We start from the raw sequence: 22,814 nt of genomic DNA, 5'->3' as shown, positions 1-22,814 counted from the left end.
CTCCAGGAGATAGCAAATGTTAGTGAGGATGTGGAGAAAAGGGAACACTTCTACACTACTGGTGGGAATGTAAATCGGTACAGCCATTATGGAAAGCAGTATGTCAGTTCCTCAAGAAATTAAAAAAATGAACTACCACATGATCTAGCAATCCCACTGGTGGGCACAAAGGAACTGAAATCAGTGTCCCAAAGAGATATCTGCATATCAGGTAATGTTCACTGTAGATCTATTCACAACAGCCAAGATGTGCAAACAACTTAAGCATCCATAAATGGATGAATCAATAAAGAAGATGTGGCCTTATACAGTGGAATACCATTCAGCCATGAGAAAGAAGGACATCTGCCACATCTGTGACATGAATGGATTGTTGGAGGCATTACGCTAAGTGAGGTAAATCAGACAGAGAAAGACGAATACTGTATGACATCATTTATATGTGAAATCTAAAAATATGAGCTTGCAAAAACAGGAATAGAATGGTGGTCACCAGGGGCTGGGGCAGGGCGGGGGAGGGGAGCAGGTATGAGAATTGGCAAGATATTCTTTAAGGGGACAAACGTACAACTAGCAGATAAATAAGGTCTGGAGATCTAATGCACAACACAGTGATTACAGTCAACAATACTGTATTATAAACTTCAAAGTTGCTGACAAACTAAATCTTGGGGTACCTGGGTGTCTCAGTCAGGTTAAGCAACTGACTTCAGCTCAGGTCATGATCTCAAGGTTCATGAGTTCAAGCCCCGTGTCGGGCTCTGTGCTGATGGCTCAGAGCCTGAAGCCTGCTTTGGATTCTGTGTCTCCCTCTCTCTCTCTCTCTCTGTCTCTGTCCCTCCCCTGCTCTCACTCTCTCTCTCAGAAATAAACATTTTAAAAAAAATTTTTTTTAAAGAACTTAGACAACACTTTAAAAAGTTGCTGACAAGCTAAATCTTCACCACTCTCAACACACACACACACACACACACACACACACACACACACACACACACTGATAAATATGTAACATGATCAAGGTGTTACCTACCACTATAGTCATCATACTGCAGTACATGAGCTCATCAAACCAACGCATCACAGACTTATACAATGTTGTATGTCAATTACATCACAATTTTTTTTAAGCCATCTCCTTACCCCCACTCAAGTGATCCTGATGCTGACAGTCCCTCTCCACACTCAGAAAAGATGCTCTATGGAACGGTGTCTCTCCTCCCCTACCTCCCCCATCCATTAGCTGACCTGAACGCGGCTCGTGAAATGGGAGTAAATCAAAAGTATTTGAGCACAAATGAGCCAGGCCTTCTCCAAGTCTGAAGGCAGAGGACAGCAAGCTGAGCTCCATTATGTAAAATACGTACAATCACAATCCTTTCTCAGCCTCATAAAAGATCCACCAGTGAATAACTCGGAGATAAATTCCCCTGAAAGAATCAGAGGCTACTCCTACCCCTTGGGTTTTTTTTCTTTTCTTTCCCAGTTTTGCAAATCGGAGGGAATTACATCTGTCTCATTATATCAGTTGTTTAGGACCAAGACTGTTTTTAATGGCTCTTGAATGTCTCCCAGACAATGCGGGGAAAACAACTTGGAAACCTTGGAAATCTTAAGTGTGAAACAAGAGTCTGGTTTCTTCCCGCTTCCTCGCCTGGCTCTGCTCAGGGACGCTGATTCAAAATACTCATTTCCTCAGCCAAGTCAATACCCTTGATTATTTACCACAGAAGTTATTAAAGCAGATTGATGTGCAGAAGCTTAAACTCTGCTGGTGTCCAGGCTCACTGCAGCAGGTAACGAGATCAGGACTTTGTACCTCACTGAAGCATAAAGATTCTATTTTTATTTTTTTTTTTCTTTTTTTTTTTTTTTTTTAATTTTTTTTTTCAACGTTTATTTTTGGGACAGAGAGAGACAGAGCATGAACGGGGAAGGGGCAGAGAGAGAGGGAGACACAGAATCGGAAACAGGCTCCAGGCTCTGAGCCATCAGCCCAGAGCCTGATGCGGGGCTCGAACTCACGGACCGCGAGATCGTGACCTGGCTGAAATCGGACACTTAACCGACTGCGCCACCCAGGTGCCCCAAAGATTCTATTTTTAAACGAGACCAAGAGATCATCTCAAACAAAGAAACCCATAGATACAAACGTTGAAACTCCATATCCCAAGAGGAGAGCCCACACAGATGAGTGCCCTTTTGAGGGGCAGCACAATAAATCATTTTCCACACTAACATTCAGTATTTATAAATTCACTACAATTTACATGTGCAAGATTGCTGGAAGCAGGAAACCAAGATCTGTTTCTATTCCATAGACTTTATGGCAGTGTTTGCCAACTGGTGATTCCTGGGGCCCCATCCAGAACTCAGAAATATTTGGTTCAACCTCTAAAGACTTGGGAGGACTGGTCTCCTTGTTTGTTTCTAACTCATTGCCAACATTTAAAATTCAGATTTTTACATCCTTTTTTTTTTTTCAAATGTTTATTTATTTTGAGAGAGAGAGCAAGCATGAGCAGGGGAGAGGCAGAGAGAGAGAGAGGAGAGAGAATCCCAAGAGAATCTGGGCTCCACACAGTCAGCACAGAGCCCAATTCAAGGCTCGATCCCATGAAACATGAGATCACAACCAGAGCCAAAACCAAGATTCGGACACTTAACCAACTGAGGCCACCCAGGCACCCATGAGATTTTACATTCTTTAAATGCAGACAGCAGGCTTGGGTCAGTCAGCATTTTCTGTGCAGCATTCTGTGCAGGGTCTCGTGACCCTGGGGTTCAGGAATTCGGACCGGGCTCGGCCAGATGGCTCTGCTGGTCTGGGCTGGCTTGGCTGTCTTGCTGGGCTTGTTCGGGGGTGTTTGCAGTCCTCTGGAGCTCAGATGGGGGCGGGACGTCCAAGACAGCTTCAGCTGGGATGACTCACTCTGTTCTCCCTGGTCTCCTCTTCCAGAAAGGCTAGCCGGGTTTGTTCCCACGGTGACCATTTTTAGGAGCAACAGCAGAGTGTACAAGACCCTTTGAGGCTCCGGCTCAAAATGCACACACACACCACCGCCCCTGCTGCATTGCACTGGCCAAAGCAAGTCATGGGCCAGCCAGAATCAAGGGGTGGAAAACAGACCTCACCACGGAAAGAGAGGGGGAGAATCTGCAACCACCTTTGCAATTTGCCACGCAACTTATCTTAAGAATTCAGGAGACAGGACCACCTGGGGCACACGACGTGCCGGAACCAGAGGCAGCTGCCCCCTTAGATGGGTATGGTGGTTTACACAGGGTCTGTCCCTGTGGGGGAGGTAGGGTTTGCCATTCCTGATCCCAGGATGACCTCCCACCCCATATACCCCAAAGACCCATCCCCAGCCACGAACACAGCTGCTGTGCAGTACCCCAGAGTCACTTTTCGCTCCTCAGAAAACATCCCCTTTCTCTTTATCCTGTTTCTTCCAACACCCCCTCACTGCTGCCAATAAAGATCCCATTTTCTGCTGGGAGACTCAGTAGGGGGAGGGGGGACATGGAAAGTGGGAGACTCAGTAGGGGGAGGGGGGACATGGAAAGTGGGAAGGAGGATAATTACCCAATAGCTGGGAGACTTAGGGAAAAAACGACCTTGGAGCCAGACCACTCGGGGTCCCCTCCTGGCTCTACCTCTCCGTTCACTTTGTCTGTCTGAGACTCAGGTCCTCTTCTAGAAAATCATACCTGCTGCGTTCACATACTTCTCCCTGAAGACATGCCAATTGATCTATTCATCTTGCCTAAGTGTGGACCCATGCTGGTGTAACAAAAAATTTAAACACAAAAGGACAACGACCCAAAAAAGCACTCAGAGGAATGAGTGGTAAGGTTATTTCCATGTTCAGCCCTGAATTTAAGACGGGCTTCCTACAAAAGGGAATTCGCGACTCGTCTGCGTTAGGGAATGCTGAACGGGCCAGAGATTCCATTGCCCAGGGAACTGAATTCAGCAGCCGCATCTGCAAACGGTAAGAAACTCGCCCCAAACCTAAGTCCTGGCAGGGGCCTCGCCTCTCCGCGCTCGGAGCCGCGGGAGGGCCTGCAGCGCCACCTGCTGGGCAAGGACGCTCAGAACAGGGTTAGGCGTGCGCCGGGCCACACTATAGAGGGTGAAAAAACTCGAGGGTCTCTCTCTGGGAACCACCTGCACGTACCACTTGGCTGCAAAACAGCGGAACTCAGGTGCCTTGACGCCCGTCCTGAGGCCGAGCCACCTTCGGGTGCAGACCGCCCTCGTGCACGAGCACGAAGTCAGCCCCGGAGCGTGCCCCAGATATTGCGGGTTAAGGCTTCAATGAACTCGCCTAGCGTGGGAAGAAAGGAAGCCCCCACCCCCAACGTCAGGGAGGGCCCTGCAGCCCCCGATATCCTTCCCCTAACCTCCCTAAGCCTTAATTGCCTCGTCTGCAAAATGGAAATGATGAGAATACCCACCACAGGGGTTGCATTTAGGCGTAAACGTGACGATCCATAAAAAGCACCCAGAGCCTGGCAGCTATCAACGTCAGGCCGGAATCTCCTCTACGTAATAGTAATATAATAACAAGAATGATGAGTAGTGATCCTCCCGTCCAGGAGGAGTACAAGAGCAAGTACCATGGATTTACCATGTGCTAGGCTCTGTTCCAAGAACCTTACCTCCACTGAACCTCAAGCATTCCCACAAAGTCGATAATATTATTATCTCCATTTCACAGAGAAGGAAATAAACTCGGAGAGGTTAAGTAACTTGGCCAAGGCCAGCTAACAAGCCACTAGCAGTACTAAAAGTCAAACGCCAGCAGCCCGCATCTGGAAGTAATAAAAACCGCTATTCCTGGAGACGTATTGGCAGGTCAAATGCCTCCCCACCTGCCACCCTTTTTCTTGGAAATCTATTAAAAAGGGGGAAACTGGGCAAATCAAATGGCTTTGCCCCCCACCCACCCAAGACCCCTCCAGGATGCTTTCCCTGCCTGCTGAGTTCCTCGTTGGCGTGGTGGTCCTGGGTACTTGTCACCATCTTACAGAGAGAACATGGTGAGGATGTACTAGGCTAAAGGACTTCAAATCACTTGCTTGTCACTCTCACAAACCAGTCGGTGGTGGTGCCAGGCTAGAGCCCAGTGTTCTAGGACACACTGACCCAGGTCAAAACCGGACGGCGGAACGGTGCCCAAAGCTTGAGGCCAACCGAGGAAGGCTAACGAGCAACACTTCCAAATTGCTAGGAGACAAATGAGCGATTGGTGCGCGCGCGCGCACGCATTTCCGGGTCATCCAAGTACCAACATCACTTTAAAATGTCCCTGCGTGTGGAAGCCTGAGAACTGGCCCAGCGTGCCTGGCTTCCCGGACGAATGGGACTCAGTTCCCACTGATGTCTCTCGCAAACCCTGGAATATAACCTTTCCAAAGGGAGAATCTTGACTTACCCCACAAGGCGGCTCTTCTTTCGTCTTCCCCACTCAGTTGATGGCCCGCCGCCCCTCCGGAGCCGGGGGTGAAGTCCTGAGCCCTGCAGGTGCCAACGCCCGGGTCCCCCTGGCATCCGAAACCGGCCAGCGCACGGAGCGCACGCAGCACAGAGAGACACGGGAGACGGAGGCAGGCCACCCCAGGGGCAGTTTTAAGCAGCCAGGGAACCTAGGGAGGGGCACCTCTCCGCCCCCACCGCCAGAAGCTTGCAGTTTATACAGAGGCCTCAACCGAGCTCAGTCAGCATCCTGACGGGCTCAACACCACCTGCTGCCCTCCAGGGCGGAACCGTGAAAATGGCTCCCTCCCCAGATCAGCGGGCGGGGCCAACTCCAGGGTCAGGGGCGGGGCCAGGGCTCTCCAATTGCCGGGTCGACCCGGAGTCACGTGCTATCGGCGACCTCGCGACCTCGCCCGACAATCCCGGAGTCCTCTCTGCCCTCGCCCCACCCCAAGTCTTCCCTCGTGCATCTGGTGTCCTCCCACGTGGCCCCCACGTCACCACCAGAGCCCAAGGCACGTTCTCTCTCCCTCTCCCTCTTTCTCCCCCTTAGGCCTGCAAAATCCTCCCCCGGGGGCTCTCTGCTTCAGTCTCTCCTCCCCCAGCCCATCTGCACACAAGAAACACAGAGGGACCTGATTAACACGCTCCTCGGATTGCGGGCGCTCGCTCGTGGGCTGAAAGCACTGCATCGAGAATGAAATCGACTGCTCTGGCCCCTGGCAACTTTTTCTGGCCCGGTCATGCCCCTCACTCCTTGTTCCGGCCACTCAGGCTCTTCTGAATTCCCCGCCCCCCAGCACGCCAAGCTCACCTCTTTGGACAGGCCACCCTGCCACCTCCTGTGCTTGGCAGCCTCTTCCCACTGATCGCGCCGTGTCTGCTTCTTTGCACCCTTCAGATAGCCAATGCCTCTTCCTCAGGGAGGCCTTTCCGACCACCCAATGCCCACAATTCATGACGCTATCCTCGCTTGGCTATTTGTTTACCGTCCATCAACCCCACCCAAAATGGGAGCTCCAGACGAGCAAGGACCGCTCCGAGCCCTCCATCCGGTAACAGGCACAATATGGGGCAGATCACAGATGCTCAAGAAATATTTGAGGGAGGAGAGAAGGGAGGAGGGGAAGGAGGGAACGAGAAAACAGTTATAACCCAACAAGAGAACAACCATTAGTTATTGATATAATTTATAATAGCTAACAGCCACTCTTCTGAGCTAGACAGTATTCTGAGCACTTTCCATGTGTTAATACTTTGAGTCCTCACAATTCTCCCATCATGTACCTGCTATCACTGTCCGCGTCTCGTAAATGCAGAAACAGAGGCACAGGGTAAGGACCTGCCTCCTGCCTTACAGGAAGAAGGTGACGTAGCTTCAGCTTGAACCTGGGCTTCGCTCCAGAACTTGACTCTCACCGCCACTGAGAAGATCCTAAATGTCCATCAAATAGGAAAAGGGGTAAACCCCCTTCTGGCACGGCCACCACAGAGAATGCAATGCAGCCATTTAAAGAAAGATCAGGTCGGAGCACCTGGGTGGCTCAGTCGGTTAAGCATCTCACTTCAGCTTAGGTCATGATCTCACGGTTTGTGGGTTCGAGCCCCACGTCGGGCTCTGTGTCAGCCTGGAGCCTGCTTCGGATTCTGTGTCTCCCTCTGTCTGCCCCTCCACCGCTCACGCTGTCTCTCTCTGTCTCTCAAAAACGATAAATGTCAAAAAAAAAAAAAAAAAAAAAAAAAAAAAAACGATTAGGCTGCTCTGTATTTACCCACATGGACAGATGTCCTTGATAGGATAGTGGGTAAAAAAGCAAACGAAGGACACATTATAATCCCATTTTTGGAAGAAAAAAAAAAAAAAGACAAAACTAGATGGGACTATTCACATGTAGAAAGCTTCCTGGAAGGACACAAAGGCCCTAACCCTGTTGGCTCCTGGGAGGGCCCTCCCTGGTTCTCTTGCTGTGGGCTCAGGGCACAAGAAACTTTTCCATGACATCTACCAGACCAGCCGATCTAAAATCACCCCGCCCACTACTCCCCAATCCCTTACCTCTCTTCCACATGGCACTTACTGCTGCCCGACATCAGAGTATACTTACTTAATGCCTGTCTATATAAGGGTGAGATCAAGTTGAAAAAAAAGGATTTGGAATAACTGGGTGGCTCAGCTAAGCGACTGGCTTCAGCCCAGGTCATTTCACGGTTCATGAGTTCAAGCCCGGCATCAGGCTCTCTGCTGTCAGCACAGAGTCCACTTCAGATCCTCTACCCCCCACCCCCCCCCCACCTTCTGCTCCTTCCCTGCTCTCTTTCTCAAAACTAATTCTTAAAAAATTTTAATGAATTTTCCATGGTGCAAAAAGAGACCCCTCCTTTTCTTAGAGCATTTCCTTTAGAAAAGTTGAAAACTCCTTTTCTGCCCCTGCGAGATGCATGCAAGGCTTTTTAAAGGTGAGATCATCTCTTGCCAGTTTTACAACCCAGAAATGTGTTTCTTCAGAGTCTGAGAGCCATCTCTTTGACAGGTGGACCTGCAGAAAGATAGCAGTGGAGGGGAGGGGCTCACTTAGGTGACTAGCTCCCTGTTAGAATCTCGGGCTTGTCATAGAGACACGAGAAGTTTTTCTATTGCTTTGGAGAGAGACAATTAGCAATCACAGTGGCCGTCCCAATTACCGGTGGATTTGAGATGAACTGTGTGTGACACGCGGTGCTTTCAAACCCTCTTCCTTGAGAGCGAGTTATCGTTTATCCTGAGAACATGGGCGTAATGGGTTGCAACTGCTCAGTGGCACAAAAGGGTGAGATTTCTTTCAGTCTTGGGTGAATTGCCTGTGATATGTATCCCACCCTGACTTAATGTTTATTCAATAATAAAACTGTTTTATTTCTCTTTCCCTTCTGTGAAAAGGTTTTCTGGATTGTCAGGAGCTTTTGTTTTAAATCATATGTCCCCAACATCTCTTCCCCAGTATAGCACAAGCTCCGCGGGACGTTGTGTCTTCCTAGGTCACGAGTGTGCCCCCAGCACCTGGAATGGTGCCCCGCACTGAGTTCAGGTGTTCAAAACGTGTTTGTGGAAGGAATAAACAAAGTTACCCGCCATCTCATTTGAATTTTATTTCTTACAGTGAGCAAGTATTATTTATTAGGGGCAAAACAAAAAAATCACTCGAGCTTTTAAAATCACCACAATTGCCAACAGAACAGGTAGGCGCTGGTTTGCTTTATGGATATTGATTTTGTGTCCTGTTAGACCCCATGCTTTTCAGATGTGAGTCCGTAAAGGCCGTAGTCAGTAAATCGTTACTAGGAACTACTTCAGACGTTCTCATTAGCAACCATTTCAGACATCACACACAAAAAAGAAAGAAATCTTCAGAGATCAGAGTCCCGATTAATCCAGATCCTTCCTAAGCACTAAACAGCGATCTGTTTCTGTCTCCAAAACAATCGAGGGGAGAGTCTCAGGTGCATCTCAGCACCTCCAACCTCCAACAAGCTACCATTTTTCTCAGGGGTGGTTTTATGAGTAGTGTCTCTCCCTGAGTGGCTTCGCTGAACTGGACAGCTCAGGTCCCACGCCCCGAGCCCCCCACCTCGAAGCCTTTATTTATGTCTCCCCCACATCATTCACCCTCTCCTCAGAATGAATGAATGAATGAATGGATGGATGAATGGATGAAGTACACACATGTGTACTATGACTAGCTTTCTGGAGGGCGTTGTATGCTCCAGACCCCATTCCAAGTACCCCGTGTGCACAGTTCCTCGTAATGTTCACAGCAACCCTGTCAGGTGGGTACAGTCATCGTTCCCATTTCACAAAGAACTGAGGTTCAGAGACGTTGAGTGACTTCTTTAGTCACATAGTGCACAGTAAAGCAGGGGCACGCCCCCAGGAAATCTGACCCCAGAGCCCCAAGATCTTGGCCCCAAACGCCAAAGTGTCATCAGTCCCCAGTCTTCTACTTAGTAGTGGAAAAAAGAAGAGAGGACCCAACAAGGCAGGGAGTGGGGCGGGAGGGTTCAGAATCTCCTTACCACACACGTTTTCTGAGCTCCCGCCACAGGCCAGGCAGTAGGCGAAGCACTTGAACGCTGGTGTCCAACTCAAGCCTCACACCAGCACTGAGGTGCTTACCATTATTGTCCACATTTCAGAGACAAGGACCCCAAGGCATCGAGATGGGAGTCATTTGCCAGGGTGCCACAGTTAGTAAGTGGCAGACTCAGAATCACACCCAGGTGCGTCTGCCCCCACGGCCCACATTCTCAGCCCGGATTCTTCCCCAGAGAGATGGAGAAAAGCAGAGAAGATGACCCAAAGTGAGTCCAAGTTCAAACAGGGGCAGGGCTCCCACGGGGTGAGCCAGAAGGAGAAAGGGGTCACTGTGAAGTGAGACGCTGCAGCTACCGCTGGTGACCTTTGTCAACACCGGCCTAAGGGGTGCGGGGGGAGCCCCACATCCTAGGAATGAAGGAGTCGAGGGCTCTTTCTCTGTGTGTCGCCTCAATGACTAGAACCGGACCTGTACTTCTCCGTCTCCTTCATGCCTAGCACAACACTTAGCACCACATGGATACTGAATGCATAGATGCTGAACAAATGAGCGAATGCACATCTCCCTCCGCACAGGGACAAGAATCAGTAGGTGTTGCATGATGGAAGCAAAGCCCGCACACATCATCAGTACCCAGTAAGGACACGCTGAACACACCAGTACATGAAGGGATGAGATTATTTCACGGAGAGAGTTACTAATGCAATCTGTTGCTGCAAAACATCACACATAATTGGTATTGAAAAAAGAGACTTGGTCATTAAGTCCACGTTATAAGAGCAAAAAGAAAAAAAAAAAGGAAATCGCCTATATATATATCCATTATAATCTGTATGAGTCCACTTGGGCTCCCTTAACAAAATACCACAGACTGGGGAGTTGAACACCTGAAGCTTCTGCCTCACCGTTCTGCAGGCTGGAAGTCCGAGATCAGGGTGCCACAGCCTGGTCCGGGGCCGGTGACAGCCATCTTCCTGGCTTGCTGGCCGCCTTCTCGCTGTGGCCTTACATGGCAGCCAGAGAGAGGGTGCAGGGTCTCTTCCACGCCTTATAAGGGCACTAATCCCATCATGAGAGCCCACGCTATGACCTAACCTCACCCTGTTTACTTCCTAAATTCCTCATCTCCCAATACTATCATACCAAAAGTTAGTGCTTCCACATAGGAACTTGTGGGATGAGGGGACACAAACATTCAGTCCATAACATCCATTACTAGGAGACTGGATTAAGTAAATCATGGTGCACCAACACCGTAGAATGCTCTGCAGCTTTTAACATGTTATCACGTACACTTTTCACAGCACCCTTTGAGATGGATGCTATGACTCCCACCTCCTACAAGGGAAGAAGCAAAGACTTATTTGGGGCCACTTAGCAAAGACTTATTTGGAGCCCCGGCTCAGGGCTGAGCCAGGTTCTAAGCCAGGCCTGTACCACACCACAGCCATGAGGCTAGCCACCAGATCTTGAAACAACAAGGCCTTCCTTTCACACAGCACGGTACCTGGCCCACAGCAAGTGTTCAGAATAATAAATGCTGATCGGAAAGGAACAGACGGGATGCAAGAAGTGATAGATGGGTGGGGGCACTTGGGTTTGCCTTGGGAAAAGGGGCAGAAACAGAAGGAGGTGGGGAATGGCATGGAGGGATACAGGGAGGTGGTCGGGGCAATGAGTCAAGACTCAAGCTTCCCCTCTGGGCAGAAAACATTTGCGACAGTCACTGCATAACCTAACAAAGAAAGAGAAGGAGAAGAAAAATGCTCTTGTCCACAGGAAGACTCAGGTATGGCCAGAGAATATGCACTGGGAAAAAACGCAGCAGTTGGTCCCAAACACTGCCCACTTTCCATCCTAACACAGTCCCTCTGCCTGTGTGGGGGCATATGGAGCCCCCACATTCCTATAGACACAAATCACGGTGAGTAATCACAGGCCCTGGACCCCAGAGCGGATTAATAACGTGTTCCCTTGAAAACTGGGAAAAGGGGCTTCTCTGCTGGAAGGGAGGAATCTTTCTCCTTCAGCATCTCACCCCCTTCCATCTCAACCTTTCACACGCGTGCGCGCGCGCGCGCGCGCGCGCACGCACACACACACACACACACACACACACACACAGAGTCAACGTGTGCCGCTTCCCACTTGCACACATTCTCACATTACCCACTCCCTGCCACACGTGCACACAGTCCTGTGGCACCATCTGTGAGTTACCCCCCACCGCCCACCCTCCACCACCTCTTTGCCAACAGAACCTCAACTGTATTCGGGGAGACAACGTGCCTGCAACAAAGCCAGCTCGCTTGTGGTTGCCAGATCCTCAAGTTCCAGACTCCCTTGCAGCTAAGAGCGATCATGTGACACAGTTCTAGCCAATGGGGCAGAAGGGGCTTTTCATGGTGGGTGGAAGCGTGAGGGTTCCGGAAAGAGTTTTCATTCGCTGCCCAACTGAATCTAGGCACATCCATTCCCAGCTCCTTCCAGAACCTTCCGGGCAGAAAGGCTAAGGTTTCCCAGACTCCTTTGCAGTTGAGTTTCTGGATGTGAATTTGTCTCTGCCAATTGGTTGCACTCACACAATATTCTGAAGGCGGACATGGGGCAAAGGCGTCGTCCTGCGGCTTGGGCTCTTTGGTGCTGGGAAACAAGTTTGCCGAGACGCGGAGGCCTTCTGCAGCAGAATTCAGGTGTCCGTCGCCAGGCCGTGGGTATGGGCGGGTATTTGTGGCAGAGACACAACTCCCCCTTTCCAGAGTCCAGTAACCTGTTTTGTGGGAGCTGGAAAGCAGGTGCGGGGGCAGCAGTTTCCTGACCCCCCGGATCACAGCTCTGGCAGTGTGTTCTAGAATTCATTCATTCCACCGGCCAACTCCTGACGCCCACCTTCCCAGTTGTGGCTGAGGGGGCTGCTTCTCTGGCCGGCCACTCAATAGTGTGTCCACAGGGTCTCCTGGGGGCTCAGCCTGCTGCCCACTTCTCTAGCTTTTCCGATGAGTTTCCAAGCACTAATTTCCCGTGCTAAATTCTTTTTTGCCTAAAATAGCAAAGATTTAGGAACATTTAGAATCCTCTAATTTCAACAAAAAATTCTAAAGATGTCAAGCCTGAGAAGTGTACGAAGTTAAGAGGCCTCAGGGAAGGCTCTATTTCTTTGAGCCTCAGTTCCTTCTTCTGTAGAATGGAGATCAAAGATCATTATTATCACTATCATCAATTAATAGTTATCAAATACTGTGGCCGACTGTATTTCTCAAAGATGGTCACAACAATATTTCCCATCCCATAAGCCTTCCTCACGTGACCTCGCCACTTTCCATCACGTCGGAGGAGTCTAACCCCCTTACTCTCGATCTGGGCTGCCCCCCTGACTCTTGCAACCTACAGAACACGGCAGAAATCCACGCCGCGTAAACTCCAAAGGTGGGGAACACGAGCGAATCTCCCGCCCCGCGAACTCCGCCCGGGCCTCCGGGTCCGGCCCCGCCCACTCCGCGTTCGGCTCCGGCCCCGCCCACTCCGCGTTCGGCTCCCGCCCCTCCCACCCCGAGTGCCGCTCGAGTTCCGGAGGGGCGGGTCTGGTGGGCGGGGCCTGGAGGGATCGGGCGGCTCGGGAGCCGGAGGGCCGGGCGGGTGGGCGGGGCCTGGAAGGGTTCGCGCGGCTCCGGTCCCGCCCACGCCGCTCTGGGCTCTGGCTCCGGCGGGCCCCGCCCACCGGCGCTCGTTCCCACTCGGGTCCGCTGCGCCCGCGGCAGCGCTTCGCCGCGCGCCATGGCCGGGCTGCTGGCGCTGCTGGGCCCAGCGGGCCGGGTGGGCGCCCGGGTCCGGCCTCGCGCTACCTGGTTCCTGGGTGCCGCTGCCCCCTGCGCGCCGCCGCCCCTGCTGCTGCCGCTGCTCCGGCCCGGGCCCGAAGCCCCGCTGCTGCGTGCGGCCCGCGGGCACAGCCAAGGCCACCAGGTAAGCCTCCCCACCCCCCCCCCCCTTGCTCCTGGGGCGCCCGGATCCCGGCCGACCTCCGCGCAAGGACAGCTTGGCTCGCCCAGCTGTGCGAGGCCGAGCCCCTCCAGGGTTCCCAAGGCCCCAATCCCTACGAGCCGAGGTAGCGAGGCTCCCAATTGACAGGCGGAGAAACTGAGGCTCAGGGAGGTCTGGTGATCTGCCCAAGGTCACACGGTCTCTGGCAGAGCCCCAGGTTCCCAGAGCGTCGGCCGGCACAGTGGTGGTAGCCCAGAGTATTATAGCTGGGGCTTGAACTTGGTATTAAGGCCTTCACTTGGCTGTCAGAGTTGTTCCCTCTGCAAGTGGCTCTGGAACGTCCTCCGCACTGGGCGGGGGAAGAACGGCCCCGGGAGTGCTGCCGGGGTGCTGCCGCCCTGAACACCTCCCAGCACTTGCAGCTGCTCCTTTTTATCTAACCAAAAGACCAGGCCTCCCTGCCAGACTTCAGGCAAGACTCGGGCAAGAAACACACTGTTTTTCATCCTGTTTCATTTCAGTTGCCTTCTGTGTGTGGGAAGTGAAAACTCTTTCCCTTCGGAGTGGTAATACGGGACTTTCCTTTAAAAAAAAAAAAGTTACAGGCTTGTTTGTTTGTTTGTTTGTTTGTTTTTTAAGTTCATCTTCTTAAAGAAAAACAGTAGTAAAGTAGTGCGGTCTGGAGACGCAGGACCTAACAAGCTGGGACTCCAAGAACCCGGCCTCCTGCGGAGGAGTGCCTCAGGCCTTGCTCGCTTCCATCCCTTCACCAGGGGATGGGATTCAGCCCCTCCACTCCCCAGCTCTGTGAGCGACCTCACCCCAAGGAGGCTGAAGGCTCTGAGCCTGCTTGCTGACCTTTCAAAGAGCTAAAAGTCGGACCTTCCCCAGAAGAGCTGGGAAGCAGGCCTGAGCACAGTGCCAGCGGAGCTTCCTGAATGAAGGTTCCCTGGGGACTCACACCCTGACTCTGCCTCCTGTTCCACCGTCTGGTAGCCACTAGATCCTGTCTCTAAGTCTTGAGCCCTCTACACATATCTGGCTGCCTCCTAGTGATTCTTCGTGGATCAGCCCACCTGTCCCTTCCTCCAGGAAGCCTTCCCTGACCACCAGTGATACCTTGGGTGCCTCCACTGCCGTCCCCCCCATCGGTCCTGCACTTACCACCTGGAATGGTCTCCTGACTTGCTCGTGTGTCCCGTCAGCCAGTATTAGCTTTGTCCCTAGCCCAGGCCCAGGCACTGGCAGGTTTGTGTATGTGAGCATGTGTGAACATGTGTATGTGTGTGCATGATGTGTGTATACAGTGGTGACGAGTGTGGTTGCAGAATCCCTGCATTCCTGTCTCTACTCACTAGTTCTGTGGCCTTGATCAGATTCCTTCACTTCTCTATTTCTCAGTTTCTTCGCCCATGAAATGGGATGTTAATAATTCACATTTCATGGAGCTTGAGTGTGAAACAAGGTAATGTGCATACCTGGCATCGGGTACGTTCTAAATTAACGTTAGCTATTGTTGTCATTGTCACAGTAAATGTGTAAATCACAGGGCCCCGTGAGCTACTGGTAGATGGGTAGGATCCAAGTGGGATCGAACCTAACAGGATGCTAGGACAGAACATACTCATCACTCAAAGTGTCACCTCCCTGAGAAGACACTTCCCTAGGGGGGCCTGAGAGCAGGTGGAGGGGTGCCCCTGTCAACTGCCCCTGGTTACTCACAGGCACCTTGGTTTTGGCCGCTGGGAGTAGGGAGTGCGGCTGGGGTCTCCAAATGTGCCAGGAATTTAAGTACCTGAGAGTCGCACCCACGTCTGCCTTCAGCAGGGAGTCTCCACTGTAACTGGGAGAATCCTGCCCTTTTCACTTAACCCAATTCCGTGGCCTGCGTGTCACCTAACAGAGCTGCCTAGCCTGCCTGCACTCACACTACGGGAGGGAAATCTTGGGCAGATGACCGGCTCTCTTTGAGCCCCAGTGTCTTCATCTCTGTCGGTTCTGCTCACGTGCTATCTTTTCAGGGAGCCCCTTCCTGATGACCTTATTTAAACCGGCAGCGTCCCTGCCCACAGTCCGACCCATCTGCCTCCCCTCCTTGGTGTTTCTCCACAGCACTTGTCGCATCTGGCTGCCCTGATGCTTTGCTTTTGTTTATTGCCCCTACCCTCCCACTAGACCACTAGACTCTAGCCCTGAGGGTAGAGTTTTGTCTATCTCGTTCATTGCTGTCCCCTACACTTACAGCAGTGCCTCGCGTAGAGCTGTTATCCGTGAGTAAGTGAGGCGCAGAGCCTAGTTATTAAGAGCGGAAGCCTCGGGACCAGACTCGGCACGTTCAGATTCCAGCTCTGACAGATAATTCCTGCGTGACCTTCTGAAAGTTAACTCAACCTCTCTGGGCTTCCCGGATCCTCTTCCGTTAGGTGAAGATAACGGTAGTGCCTGTCTCACGGGGTTGTTGTTGCATGATCTGCATTAATATTTTCAGAGTACTGGGAGCCATGCTTGATACAAAGTAAATACAATGTAGTGGTTGGTATTATCATTACCTAGTGACCCAGTGAAAACAGGTGTCACTCCAAACAATGTGAGCAACTCTTGAACAAAATCTTTGGCTCATTCCTCAAACCTTCCTGCCCCTTCTCAAATAGCCTTTTGTATTTTAATAACTATTAGGATTGAGGGGAGGAGGGAGTCTCTCTCTCTCTCTCTCTCTCTCTCTCTCTCTCTCTCTCTCTCTCACACACACACACACACACACACACACACACACACACACACGCAAGGATGTAAAAGCACTTTGGCTAAGCACAGATGCTAGGGGATGTATAATGTTGTATGCACCCTGGGCAGTGCCTAACACATCATATCACAGGTACCTGAAGCGTTATTTCACAAAGAAATGAATGCCTGAGAAACTCCCACTCTTACAAGTCACCCCCTCCCAAATTCCTTTATTTTAGCCTCTTCAGTCTCCTTCAGGGTTAGGAAGAAAACCGAATGGCTCACAATGCTCAAAGATACTTCCCTTTACCACGATGAAAGGAAGAAAACCGTCCAAGATTCAAACTCTAGAAAGTTAGCACTGAACCCTGCTGCTGCCTCACAGGAGATGGTCCATCGTGTCTGAATAGTTTATCCCTCCCGTTGTTTTGCAGTAGATGCTGCTTGTTCTGTAGCTGGAAGTTTGGCTGCCTCTGTATTTTTCTTTTTTGGCCAAAAGGCATTTTGCCAAAATAGAGGTTGCAAAGAAAAGAGCCCTCAACAGAGACAGCTCCGCTCAGTTCTGGTGAATGGACTGACAGGGCATGATTAAGTTCGGTCGGGCCAAGTGTCAAGGGTGGAAAATGAAAGGGGCTTTCTCCCTCCTCAGCCTCAGAACGTTGTCTGGCACTTGGACGGTAGATTGTAGATTACCGTCCTATCAGCGCCTGCCGTCTGGCAGCTCCCGTCCCAGGGCTTCCTCAGCAGCTACAAGGCGGGTGGGGCCTTGTTTATCGGAAAGAACTTGAGCTCTGAGCAGCCTTCCTGGCCGGTGGGTGGCAGAGCCAGACGGAAGCTCGGAGGGAAGGGACGATCACACGTGCTGGCCAGCCTAAAGGCACTGACTGGTTTCCCTTCTCCCCACCAAAGCCTTGAAGTCCTGGAAGAGTGTTCCAGAACTTTAGCAATGTTCAGCCTTTACAGGACAAGAAGGCGAGTCTGACTGCAGAAGCCATGTGGCCTCATGGCGGCCCGTGCAGTGACCCAGCCAGGCACCCACAGCCAGTTTGCCGCTTCCCCAGAACCTCAGTCTCCCCATCTGTCTAAGTGGGAGCCACAGAGGTGCCTACTCATGGGTTTACTATGAGGGGTTTTATGAAATGACACCTTTAAAGTGCTAAGCCTGGGGTCTGGCTCAGTAGAAGGGGCCTATCCTGAGGACGCAGATGGTTTTCCTAAAACCTCTCATAAGTGACGCATCACTGCCCATCAGAATGCACTCTCGGCGGGGGGGGGGGGGGGGGGGGGGGGGGGGGGGGGGGCGGTGCCTGGCTGGCTCGGTCGGCGGAGTGCCACTCTTGATCTCAGGGTTGCCAGTTCGAGCCCCACGTTGGGTGTAGAGGTTACTGAATTAATTTAAAAAAAAAAATGCACCCTCTGAGACCCATGACCCAGTACTGGATCTCAACCGCCCCTCCCCTGTGGTTAAGTCTTTGTTTTCGTAACTCTGCAAGTGGCCTGCACATTTGATTCCCAGGAATGCGAACATTTAATGAAATTGAGATTAATTCCCAGAGCGAGGCTTATGGGTAGGAGCCCCCAGTGAGCTGCACAGCAGGTGCATCTGAGGACAAGGGAAGACCCTCCTGGAGAACATGCTGAGGGCAGGAAAGAGCAGAGAGAGGTGAAGCAGGATGGGGAAGCAGGGGCTTGCCTCACCCCAAAGCACAGAATCAGACGCTGCACCCCTGGACAGAGGTACAAACGGACCAGCAGCATCTGGGTCACCTGGGAACTCATACGAAGGCTCCCGCCCCACTTGCTGAGTCAGAGCTTAAGCCCGCAGGGCTGGGACTCCAGCAGGGTAGGAGCGGGCTGGGAGGTCCCCTGCGGCCCAGAGGAACCTTGCAGGGTCTGGAGGTGCTGCTCTGGGTCCCTGTGTTGTTTTATTTTCCCTCAGGGAGTCCTGTTCCTACCTCCTGGGGACTCTGGGTTGTCACGCTCCTCCCTCTTGCCTTTGAAGTGTGGCTCCATATGCTGCACACTCTAAAAATACGAGGCAAAAGCCATCCTGCTACAAGCCAAGAACCGGAGCTAACTGACCCAGATACTTTCTCCCAGGAAGAGCTGTGACACAGGTCATTAGGGTTCAAGAAATCCTCTCATAAACAAGGCACTCTCCATGTGGAGAAGCAGCTTTTTACATTTTTTTTTTTTAATGTTTATTTACTTAGAGCATAAGCTGGGGAGGGGCAGAGAGAGAGGGAGACACAGAATCCGAAGCAGCCTCCAGGCTCTGAGCTGTCAGCACAGAGCCTGACGCAGGGCTCGAACCCGTAAACCGTAAGATCATGACCTGAGCAGAAGTCAGATGCTTAACTGACTGAGCCACCAGGAGTCCTGGAGGTTTCTTTTTTAAAAGAAATCCAGTGTTCCTGGGTTGTTTCTCCCAAACAATCCAGGCCCTGTAGGTGTTCAATAAATGTTAATAGATGCGTCCTTTCTATGCAAACCCCGGGCAGGGCATTTATGGCCCAGGAATCATCCCTCCCTCTGTCCAGAGCTCAGGGGTAAACCTCGACTCTGGTGGTAAATATACCATAGCTTCCACTCCATTTTATTTTGCACACACCGCCCTTGTTTTGTGGAGTCGAGGATGGGTGTCATGTGCTCCGGCTGTCATGAACCCAGATTACCTGGGTTCTAGTTTTGGTGACTCGGGGCCAATTCTTTGGCCTCTGGAAACCTGTGTTTGCTCCTCTGTGATTTAGGAAGAAAGTTAGGATCTACCTAGAAGGCGGTTGTGAGGACGAAAGTCTACAGCAGGTGGAGAGAAGCATCTGAGCCTTACCTGGCTCGGAGAAGGTGCTTAATAAAGCATCATCCCTGTCCCCAAGTGTGTGAACCCAAGGTTTTAGTTACTGTTGATGCTCTAACAGCTCACCAGAAATCCAGGGACTTAAAACGACACACATTTATTACCTCACAGGTGTGGAGGCCAGAAGTCCAAAATGGGTCTCAGCTGGGCTAAAGTCAAGGCGTTAGCAGAGCTGGTTCCTTCTGGAGGCTCTGAGAGGGAATCCACTTCCTGACCTCTCCAGTTTCTACAGCCCACATGCACTCACTGGCCTGTGGCCCCTTCCTCCGGCTTCCAAAGCCGCAGGGCCGCCCCTGTGCTTATGACTCTGCTTCTGTCTTCACACCTTCCCTGACCCTCCTGCCTCCCTCTCTTCACTTATAAGGACCCTCGTGATTCCATTGGTCCCACTCGGGAAATCAGTGATGATCTATCTACCCATCTCAAGACCTTAACGTAGTCACATCTGCAAAATCTTACCTTTTACCACGTAAGGTAACATATTCACAGGTTCTGGAGACTAGGACCTGGACATCTTGGGGGCCCATCATTCTGTTGATCATACCCGATACCCAGCCTTTTAGCATGCTTAGTGTTGACATGGGCAGGAGCCTCGGCTGACTGAGGAAGGACAGCAGCTGGTCTCTCACTGGGTAGGAAGGAGAGCGGAACCCCGTGCGACACGAAAGCCGCCCATTCCTGCCCCAGCACATCTCCCCTTCTGTGGTCTGTGCCCAGGACCCCGGCAAAATCACGGCGACGACAGGCAGGGACGGCGGCAGCACGGAGGAGAAAAAGCCAAGCAAGTCACAGCAGCTGAGAAAGATTTTTCAAGAGTATGGTGCTGTTGGAGTGTCGCTGCACATTGGGATCTCCTTGATCTCCTTGGGCGTATTTTACACGGTCATTTCAAGGTAAGGTCTCTGACAGTAACAGACTATCACGTAGGATTCTTGGTGAATGAGAACACTTTTCCTATGAATTTTTTATACATCTGCAACTTTCAGCACATTTAAATTTTTAAATTTTTTTTAATGTTTGTTTATTTTTGAGAGAGAGAGCAAGCGACAGAGGCGTGAGCAGGGGAGGGGCAGAGAGAGAGAGAGAGAGAGAGAGAGAGAGAGAGAGAGAGAGCGAGACACAGAATCTGAAGCAGGCTCCAGGCTCTTAGCTGTCAGCACAGAGCTTGACGCGGGCTTGAACTCACGGACCGCGAGATCATGACCTGAGCCGAAGTCGGCCGCTTAACCGACTGAGCCACCCAGGCGCCCCAAATTTTTTTAAATGCCATAAATCTTAGAGGCAAATTGATTGTCTAATCCCTTGCAGTAATAATCTCTCTCTCTCTCTCTCTCTCTCTCTGTCTCGTTTTCTGCCTCTTCCCCCAGCGGTGTGGACATGTCTGCAGTCCTGCTTAAACTCGGATTTAAGGAGTCACTGGTACAGTCAAAAATGGCGGCGGGCACAAGTACCTTCGTGGTGGCCTACGCCATCCACAAGCTGTTTGCACCCGTGAGAATCAGCATTACCTTGGTTTCCGTGCCCTTCATCGTCAGATACTTTCGCAAAGTGGGATTTTTTAAACCTCCAGCTGCAAAGCCTTGATGAACTCTTCAGTTGCGGGCCTGCAAACCTGGTTCTTTTAGATAGAAATTTGGGGTTAGTCTTAGGATATAGCTTTCTGGGGGCAGGGTGGGGACAGGAAGCTAATTGCTATGTTCTCACGAATAAGTTTTACCTTTCCCAGCAAAATCCAGGGTGTCTGTTAATAATTGTAATCATTTTGCTCCACACATGTTGCAAATGCTGTTTATCACAGGGCTTGTATACCTAATCTAAAATGTCAGCAAAACATCACAAATTGTCACCTCCACAAAACATTCCTTCTGGAAGATCGGTGGTGAGGTTCTAGTCTGGAGAAGCCCCAGGGATTCATCTCTGCTCCACTTCTTAAAGGGCAGTGATTCATTAAGCTGGTTTTAAAAATTCCCCTTTCTCCAATATCTGCTGTCAGGCTGCCTGCGGTTTAATAAGCAATATTCTGCAAAACAGCTGCCAGGGCCACAATTAATGAAGCAGAATTTAAGATTTCCCAGTAGGTAATCAGGATCTAAATTAGCATCAACACTTTGACATTGGTTATACTTGTTTCGGGGGGAAGAAAACCCACAAGTATTTCTGGCGTGTTTCATTGATCCTCAACAACCTTCGCATCTGGACAGGGTGGACGCCTACCTCAGGCAGGTGTTCTCTCATTTCGTGAAACTAGTCCATTTGTCCCTGTTTAGGTAAAATACAGAAGCTTTGTCCAGTCCTAATGGCATCACTCGGCTTCTGCCGGGCCTGGTCCACGGGTGAATTTGGACACTGCGCATGCAGAAAGCTCAGACAATCTTTGCTCAATCTAGATCTCCAGCTTCAGACATTCCAGAACTGTGGTCACAATGTTTACATTGTGTTGCTATTCCCATTTTTAATTGAGTTGAAATTATGTTCTATAGGAAGAGATTTTGTATCGCTGTCTAGAAAGGAAACTTAGTAGCACTTGCTGTAAATGGGAGGCAAGTGCGGAAATAATGCAAAATAATACACCCCGGCTGGGGGAGGGGATGTGTAATTACTTTCCGTTGAGCCAGTTTTACCCGGTAAAGGGTGTTGGACGTGACCTGAGGTCTTCCCATTTGCTGTTAAGGACATTAGTTAAGAACAGAAACTCAGGCACACAGGTCCAAATTGAGATTTTTGTCCTCGAAGCAGATAGGAGCAGGCAAACCAGAGAGAACTGCTTTCTGTGGGATCCACGTAATGTACCCTCCAGGCCCTGCCCACACAAAGCCCTGTCCACACTAGGAACCCAATTCAACAAATTCTGCCCTGCCACCATGGTTGAGGGAGTTCCAGGTTTCGTTTGTTTGCCTGATTACGTGTGTGACAGAGAACCCAAGATACCATAAACTGACCATCCTTTTACCACCTGGCTGCTGACAGTTCCCTGGTTAAGCCTTAGCAACCTATGTCCATAATTTCAGTTCTTTTCCAAGAAGCTCTGTGGGACAAATTCTCCACTTGCAACATCTTTGAAGTGGTTTTTTTTTCTCCCCTTTTAAAGCAATGAGCCCCTTGCCAAAAGGTTCTACCCATTTCACGTTGGAACTGCCTTTCTGGGATCTAATTCCAAGAACATCTACACGGCTCAGTGAGAGGCCTCATGGAATGTGGCAATTCCTCCTGTGGCCTGGTCTGTCTACACAGTTGGCTTCGTGCTCCCAACCACCTTCCCTGCCGGTCTCCATACCTTTCAGATCCCCAGCAATGCCTATGCAAGAAAAGCTGACAGTCCCTCAGGTTTAAGAGCTGAAATCTGAAACTTTGATTCCATGGAGGAAGTGGAAAGACAGGGCAAGCAATAAAACCAATCATCAAACCAAATAGCCATGGCCTTCTCTCCTAAGTAAGCCCCACCTCCACTCCACTCCACTCCGGCCGGTGGTCCCAACAGAACAGAGACACTGGAGACGATGAAATCAGAGGGTCAGGGACTATGTGAATTCACCAGCAAGATGTACAGATTGCTCGTACTTAACACTGTTTTTATGGAACTAGGGGAATAAAACATGCTGTATTTTAAAAATGTAAGCCATTGCTCAGCCCTAATTTTGTATCTGACAAAAGGAGCCGCTTAAGTTCCGTGAAAACAAATAAACATCTTTGTAGCCTA

General features: G+C 50.8%; 1 protein-coding gene and 1 long non-coding RNA gene across 3 annotated transcripts in view; one reads left to right on the top strand and one right to left on the bottom strand.

Annotated features, from left to right (window-relative positions):
* Positions 1-6,252, bottom strand: part of LOC123384259 — a 144,084-nt gene extending 137,832 nt beyond the window's left edge. Inside the window, exon 1 of the long non-coding RNA XR_006595039.1 lies at positions 5,445-6,252. This is a non-coding gene — a long non-coding RNA (uncharacterized LOC123384259). The remainder of the gene's footprint in view (positions 1-5,444) is intronic.
* A 7,012-nt stretch (positions 6,253-13,264) lies between these two features.
* Positions 13,265-22,814, top strand: FAM210B (family with sequence similarity 210 member B). 2 transcript variants are annotated; one of them, XM_023251081.2, is made up of 3 exons: positions 13,265-13,518; positions 19,754-20,010; positions 20,485-22,814. In XM_023251081.2, the coding sequence occupies exons 1-3, from the start codon at positions 13,333-13,335 to the stop codon at positions 20,699-20,701; spliced, it is 660 nt and encodes a 219-aa protein (XP_023106849.1). In that variant the 5' UTR covers positions 13,265-13,332; the 3' UTR covers positions 20,702-22,814. The 2 variants fall into 2 exon arrangements, with proteins under 2 accessions (XP_023106849.1, XP_023106850.1); XM_023251082.2 differs by having other exon boundaries at positions 13,271-13,518; positions 19,835-20,010.

The sequence above is a fragment of the Felis catus genome, chromosome A3 (genome assembly GCF_018350175.1).
Source record: "Felis catus isolate Fca126 chromosome A3, F.catus_Fca126_mat1.0, whole genome shotgun sequence".
Taxonomy (NCBI): domain Eukaryota; kingdom Metazoa; phylum Chordata; class Mammalia; order Carnivora; family Felidae; genus Felis; species Felis catus.
The sequence above is the reverse complement of the archived record's forward strand: the minus strand, read 5'-3'. Positions and strand labels throughout refer to the sequence as shown.